We start from the raw sequence: 7500 nt of genomic DNA on the forward strand, positions 1-7500 counted from the left end.
CGTGTGTGGTATTGCGTGTGTGGATTGTGTGTGTGTGTTGTGTTTTGTGTGGGGTGTGTGTGGTGTGTGTGTGGTGTGGTGTGTGTGTGTGTGTCACAAATACACACACACGCAAATGCACACACACGCAAATGCACACACACGCAAATGCACACACACGCACACACACACACACACACACACAAAATAAATAAATAAATGAATGAATAAGCAAATAAAAATAAAAAATAAATAAATAAAAATTAATTACTTCTATGGAAAAAAGGAAGAAGAAAAAAATCTACACAACTTGAACATACGTACCCAATCTTTGAAAATGAAGCCAAGGATGCCTGCAGTCATTTCTAAGAGTAGCAGGATGGCAAGGAAGATGGCATACTGTGGAAAAACAAATCAGAAAAATTAATAACACTACTGTGTAAAAAAAAAAATCATCATCATCATCATCATCTCTGAAATTATAAACCAGATATTTAAAAAATGCATAGCTTTTCATTATTAAATGAATTATACCAATTCCTCAGTCTGTGATAAAGAAAAAAATACAGCAGCAAGTTATACAAGCTATACAAATACTCACACATGCTAGTAGACAAGTGTTTTCCCTGAGGGCCCCCACACAGCCAGTGAAGCCAATTGTAAAAGTGATCAAGCCTGCAGAGAGACATTTTATTTCAGAATGATTTATTAAATGTTGCATGTTTAGCTATTTCACTTCCCTTGCAATGAATCATATGGCATTGCCAGTTTGTTTACTCATGAAAGTAATACTTATGTCAGCTGATCGGTTGCTGAAAATTGTACCTTTCTGTTCTAGTAATACTCTCTCTTTCAAACAAAGTATCTAATTCCTATGATATACAAGAAAATTTTATTACATCACAATTAGATTGTAAGTGGCAGTAATTTGATCCTTAGATGGTAAATTTAAAACAAACTTGCATAATTATCAAATGATGCAAGTAATAATATCCAAACAGATACAAATAGAAAATCTATGTCTAACCTCAGACAACATATCATTGTGACAAGCCTTACAGGACTCATTAAGATCGATAAAATATAAACTCTTCAATACAAGCAGTGATCAACAAGCAGATGCAATACTTCTGAACATGTGCAAATGCAACATCCAACATGAGCATGATGTTTGAGTTCAACAACATTTAGTATCACAAGAGAAGTTATGGAAACAACTTTAAATGTCAATCTAAGCATAACATATTTAAAATTCCCTCCAGGTTGAAACAGAATTCGGCCTACCTCGAGGACTTCATATTTTTGTTGGTGAAGTATTCGGATAGATGGTATTTTTATCCAATATTAAACTTTGAAAGACATTTTATATTCTTACCTAATTCAGCATACTGTTTTTTAAAAAGCTGATATGCATAACAAAGGGGAGCCATAGCTTTATATAATATTAAAATAGTTTTCAAAGGGGATTTAACATCATTTGCACACCTCTTCCTACTGACTCCTGCAACTTCTAACTGATTTCCGAGACTACAACAATGCCTAACTAACCAACTTACCAGTTACAATGAGCACGAATGCCGGGTCCAGGGCAATATTGGTGAGCCGACTCAGGTTATTGAAAGTGTCCTTTTCTGTCCAGGCCCACACTCCTACTGCCAAGATGCTCAGCCCCAGCAGCTGGAAGAAATATGGAATATATCAAAATAACTACAGGAGAATAAACAGTAACTGTAATCCCTACTAACATAAATTAAGCTAACTTATGAAGTTAATTAACACCCTGAACACAATAACTTTTGAACATCAGTACTTATTTGGCCACTCTTTGTTACAAGTCATCAATAAATAAATAGATATAAATAACATCTATAATGCACATTAAGTCAAACAAAATAAAAATGTTGAGTAATCTATGACTTTGAAGGTCAAAAAGGAAAATATGAAAAACATACAACTGTTAATGATGGAAAACTGATAGCCATAACAATAGAGTCCAGCAACACAATCTTTCCTGTCTTTTCACTGTGCCTTTATCTTCCTCTATTATAAATGACAATTTCTACAGTTTTTATATAGCTATAATGTCATTTCTTTGTCAACTTTCTCAAGACTTAACAATAGTTTTATTTTCGTAAACATAATATTCTTACTTCATGAACATGATGTAATCACAAAAAATATGAAATCCCATAGGGTATGTTATTTCATATCTTATGCATTTATACTTTTCACTTTTCACTGTGAGAGAGTGAGAGAGAGAGAGTGAGAGAGAGGAGAGTGGGGAGAGAGATGAGAGGAGAGAAAAGGAAAAGGAGAGAGAGAGAGGGAGAGGAGAAGAGGGGAGAGGGGAGAGGGGAGAGAGAGAGAACGAGAGAGAGAGAGAGAGGGAAAGAAGGAGAGAGGGAGAGGAGAGAGAGAAGAGAGAGGAGAGGGGGAGAGAGGGGAGAGAAGAGAGAGGAGAGGGGAAAAGGGGAGAGGGAAAGAGAGAGGAAGAGGAGAGAGAGAGAGGAGAGAGAGGGAGAGAGAGGAGGAGAGGGGGAAAAGGGAGAGAGAGAGAGAGAGAGGGGGAAGAGAGAGAGAAGAGAGAGAGGAGAGAGAGAGAGAGAGAGAGGAAGGAGAGAGAGGAGAAGAGAGAGGAGAAGAGAGGAGAGAGAAGAAAAAAGAGGAAAGAGAAAAAAAAAAGAAAAAGGGAGAAAAAGAAAAAGGGGAAAAGAGAGGAGAGGAGAAGGGAGAGACAGAGAGAGAGGAGGAAGAGGAGAGGGAGAGAGAGAGAGAGAAGAGAAAAGGGGAGAAGAGAGAGAGAGGAGAGAGAGAGAGAGGAGAGAGGAGAAGAGAGAGAGGAGAGAGAGAGGAAGAGAAGAGAGAGAGAGACGAGAGGAGGGAGAGAGAGAGAGAGAGAGAAGAGAGAGAGAGAGAGAAAAGAGAGAGAGAGGACGAAGGGAGAGAGAAGAGAGAGAGAGGAGAGAGAGAAGGAGAGGAGAGAGAGAGAGAGGAGAGGAGAGAGGAGAGAGGAGAGAGAGGAGAGAGGGAGAGAGGAGGAGGGAGAGAAGAGGAAAAAAATTTAATGAAAGGAGATAAAAAAGAGAAAGAGGAGAAAAGCAACAAGAGAGAGAGGAGAGGAGAGGGAGAGAGAGAGAAAAAGAGAGGGAGAGGGGGAGAGAGAGAGGAGAGAGAGAGGAGAGAGTGAGAGAAGGGAGAGAGAGAGAGGGAGAGAGAGAGAGGGAGAGAGAGAGAAGAGAGAGAGGGAGAGAGAGAGAGGAGAGAGAGGAGCGGGGAGAGAGAGGGGAGAGAGAGGGGGCGAGAGAGAGAGGGAAAAAGGGGAGGGGGAGAGAGAGAGAGGGAGAGAGAGAGAGAGGAGAGAGGAGAGGGGAAGGGAGGAGTGGGGAGGAAGGGGAGAGGGAGAGGAGAGGAGAGAGAGAGAGAGAGGAGAGAGAGAGAGAGAGGGGGGGAAAAGAGAGAGGGGAGACAGAGAGGAGAGAGAGAGGAAGAGAGAGAGGGGAAAAGAGAGAGAGGAGAGAGGAGAGAGAGGAGAGAGAGGAGATGAGAGGAGAGGAGAGAGAGAGAGGAGGGGAGGAGAGAGAGGGAGAGAGGGGAGACAGAGAGAGAGAGAGAGAAGAGAGAGAAGAGAGGGGGAGAGAGAGAGGGGAGAGGAGAGAGACGAGAGAGGGGAGAGAGAGAGAGAGGGGGGAGAGAGAGAGAGGGGGAGAGAAGAGGAGAGGGGAGAGAAGAGAGAGGAAATAGGAGAGAGGAGAGAAGAGGTAGAGAGAGGGGGGAGAAAAAGAGAGAGAAGAGAGAGAGAGAGGGAGAGAGGGGAAAGAGAGAGAGGAGAGAGGAGAGAGAAAGAGAGAGGAGAGAGTAGAGAGGAGGAGAGAGAGAGAGAGAGAAAGGAGAGGGAGAGAGAGGAAGAGAAGGAGAGAGGGGAGAGAGAGAGAGATGAGACGAGAGAGAAAGTTGATGAGGGGAGAGACAGAAGAGAGAGAGAGGAGAGCAGAGAGAGAGAGAAAAGAAGAAGAGGAGAGAGAGAGATGAAGGAGAGAGGAGAGAGCTGAAGGGGAGAGAAGAGAGAGAGAGGAGGAAGAGAGAGAGAGGAGAAGCGAGAGAGAGAGGGGAGAGGAGGACAGAGAAGAGAGGAGAAAGAGAGAGAGAAGAAAAGAGAGAAAGAGAGAGAGAGGAGAGAGAGAGGGGAGAAGAGAAAAAGAGAGAGAAGAGAGGAAGAGAGGAAAGAGAAAGGGGAGAAGAGAGAGGGAGGAAGAGAGAGAGGAGAGAAAGAGAGAGAAAGGAGAGAAGAGAGAGAAAAGAGGAGAGAGAGAAAAGAAGACAGAGAGAGAAGGAGAGAGATAGAAAGAAAGAGAGAAGAGAGGAGAAAGAGAGAGAGAGGAAAGGAGAGAAAGAGAGAGAAGAGAGATAGAGAGAAAGAGAAAAGAGAGATAGAGAGAAAATAGAAGAGAGAAAGAGAGAGAGAGAGAGAGACGAGAGAGAAGAGAAGAAGAGAGCGAGAGAGGAAGAGAGAGAGAGAGAGAGGGGAGAGAGAGAGAGGAAGAAAGAGAGAGAGAGCAAAAGAGAGAAGAGAGGAGAGAGAGAGAGAGAGAGAGAGAGAAAAGAAGAGAGAAAGAGAGAGAGGAGAAAGAGAAGAGAGATGGGGAGAGAGAGAGAGGGGACGAGAGAGGAGAGAGGGGAGGAGGAGAAAAAGAATTTATTCAAAGCCTTTAGACTAAGATATCATCCTTCTGAGATATCCAAAGAAATATATTACCATTAATTATGGCTGCTCGCTTAGGTAACTCATTATATTCTAAGATCGTAAGGATAGCATACGCAAGTTATTCCTACTACCAAAACATCTAACAAATAAGCAGAAAACATACACAAACTGGTAACATATCAGACTGTATGTTTAGCTTTAAGAAATTTTAAGATATTTAGTAAAAAAGGAAATGCCTTGAAGCTTTTAACATGACTTATTCAGTTGACACTGTAATCTTACCAATAATTTCAAACATCAGTTAACTGCTTAAAAATTAATCACATTGGAAATAGCTGAACAAGACTACATGAAATTTAATAAATGTAACCATCTGCTTTGTTAGCTATAAACAAATGTTTAGTTAACCCATATAAGCATTGAAATCTTCCATAAGAAGATGGAAAGCAGAAACTTCTCTGATGTAATATACAATATACTAGATACTGCCACTAAAGATAACAGACAACATGGTACACCTTCTAGAAAATATCTCAAATTAACAAGATGTAAATCTACCCATTACATTTCAGGAAAAAAAAGGTGAGAAAAAGCTATAATGATACTTAGTTTACAGATACTAACATTAATGTTTTCTTAATATATGAAACAGTGTTTAACTTAATTTCTACAGATGCTACTTTATGGCTATTAAGCACAAAGAGATAATTTAACATTATGAAGTCCACATAAGCATGATATAGGATGATTATTTAGTTCACTCCAAATGAATAGATAACTTATAATGCTACATAGTGAATGAAATAGCTTAGAATATGTTACAGACTTCTGGTTATTCCATTTGATTAATGAAAAGTGTTCAGAACTGTGATGATAATGTAGGGATTCACAACAGTTGTCAGAGTACAAAAGAACATTACTCCTTACTACAAGGGATCTAATAGAAGTGTTCTCTTTTAATTTTAAACAATATATACATTATAAAGACACAGAAAATGGTCTGAGCACTCTTTTCAAAGAATAAAAAGTCTCACTGGAAACATTCAAGACATAGTAATTAAGTATAGATATAAATACTGTTCTTTAAGATTTATTCAAGAGTCTATTAACAAGATATATTGTACAAATGGATAACAAGAGTTTGAATATATCTACCTGAATCAAACTGATCCTGTATTATACTATAGTCCAAAAGTTCTTTAGTGTTTACATATCCAGAATTGCAGAAAATAAAGGGAAAAACATATCATATAATAGTGACACAGGTAATGCATATGAATAAAATTGACATTCATATTTATTACAAAATATTTTTTTTCATTGATCCATAACATGAAGAATCCCAAAATTAGTTTTATTGATAGTAGTCCACCAAGTTCACACAATTTGGAGTGGCAGACTCGTACACAATTTCAACATCCTTATTGATATTTAGTTCAGTACTGATTTATGTGATCTAGAACACAAATAACCACTCATCTCAGACTTAACTATAGCATTACCTTCACATAATTTCATTTAGTTTTTTTTTTCTGTCTCTCATATCACATAACTTTATCATTATCAACTTGCTAAAATAATATCATAGATGAAAATTGTTCTATCTTTGGTCATTCTGATCATTACATGCAAAATTTTCTTTGTAAGACATGTTTATGGGAAACTGTAACTATTAACAAAAATTTCCTTGTAATACACGGTTGTGGGAAACATACTATACCATAATTTTCAATGGGAATATTATCAATTAACTTTCTTCTGCATCAATTTCAACTCTACAAATTTCAATTTCAACAAATAAATTAATTTCCCATACAAAGTGCACCAAAATGTCATAACTCAAGGCAAGGGACGTGCAAGGAAGTACTATAACGGTACACAATACACCGATGATAAGGGTCCAGGAAGTGGTAACACGGTCGGGTCCTCTCTTTGTCTCTCGTGCAATTTCTTCACAAAATACATAATTCGCTGTTAATCACTCTTCACTGGCTTGAAATTCACACTGTTTGCGTACATGTTTCATCACGAGGTCGTGGGCGTTTAGGATCACATAAGCACAAGGAATCGAGCTTGACAGTTCCCCGAGACAGAGAGAAAAAGGTCAACAAGAGGGATGTAAACACTGGCAGTACTCACCCAAAATATAACATTGAAGCCAAATATGACATATTTTAGGCAGCAGCTGACTTCACTCTGATCCCGTCTATATCGTTTGACTGGCATTTTGACCAGTGTGTGTGCCTGGGAGCGGTAGATTAAGCTAACGCCACCATCACGGCCGCCGCACTCTCTCTCTCCTCTCTCCTTCGCCGAGGTTCCTCCGTCCGCTGCCAGAGGACGCGCGGGGACCATAGAGAACGCGGCTGGAAGGAACCTACAGGGGAGACGATAATACATTGCGTTGTTTCAAAACTTTCTGGTGGCTATACGCGTACAGGTTCTGCATTAGATATGTGTGTGGAAATGTAGAACTACCGAAGATGATATAAGGTAAATTGACACCCATAGATACACACATATGGGCATGTGCATGTGTGTGTATGTGTGTATGTATGTGTGTGTGTGTGTGTGTGTGTGTGTGTGTGTGTGTGTGTGTGTGTGTGTGTGTGTGTGTGTGTGTGTGTGTGTGTGTGTGTGTGTGTGTGTGTGTTTGTATGTCAATCCATCCATCTGTTTATCTATATCGTTATCTATATCTAAATTTCTCTATCAATATTTCTGTCTTTATATCAGTCAGGATCTGTCTATCTGGTCTATTTCTATATACTTATAATTATTTGTCTATATTTATACATTTGTTTATCTATCCGTCTATC

The 7500-nt window shown here is 39.4% G+C and overlaps 1 protein-coding gene across 3 annotated transcripts in view; it reads right to left on the reverse strand.

Moving 5' to 3' along the window:
- Positions 1 to 7500, reverse strand: part of LOC119592795 (tetraspanin-5-like) — a 24160-nt gene that overhangs the window by 13801 nt on the left and 2859 nt on the right. For all 3 annotated transcript variants that reach the window (XM_037941710.1, XM_037941723.1, XM_037941716.1), the window contains exons 2-5: positions 6821 to 7058; positions 1536 to 1656; positions 581 to 654; positions 304 to 378 (exon numbers count right to left, since the gene is read on the reverse strand). In XM_037941710.1, coding sequence (XP_037797638.1) covers positions 304 to 378; positions 581 to 654; positions 1536 to 1656; positions 6821 to 7036 — 486 coding nt within the window. In that variant the 5' untranslated portion in view covers positions 7037 to 7058. The remainder of the gene's footprint in view (positions 1 to 303; positions 379 to 580; positions 655 to 1535; positions 1657 to 6820; positions 7059 to 7500) is intronic.

The sequence above is a fragment of the Penaeus monodon genome, chromosome 3 (assembly GCF_015228065.2).
Source record: "Penaeus monodon isolate SGIC_2016 chromosome 3, NSTDA_Pmon_1, whole genome shotgun sequence".
Taxonomy (NCBI): Eukaryota; Metazoa; Arthropoda; class Malacostraca; order Decapoda; family Penaeidae; genus Penaeus; species Penaeus monodon.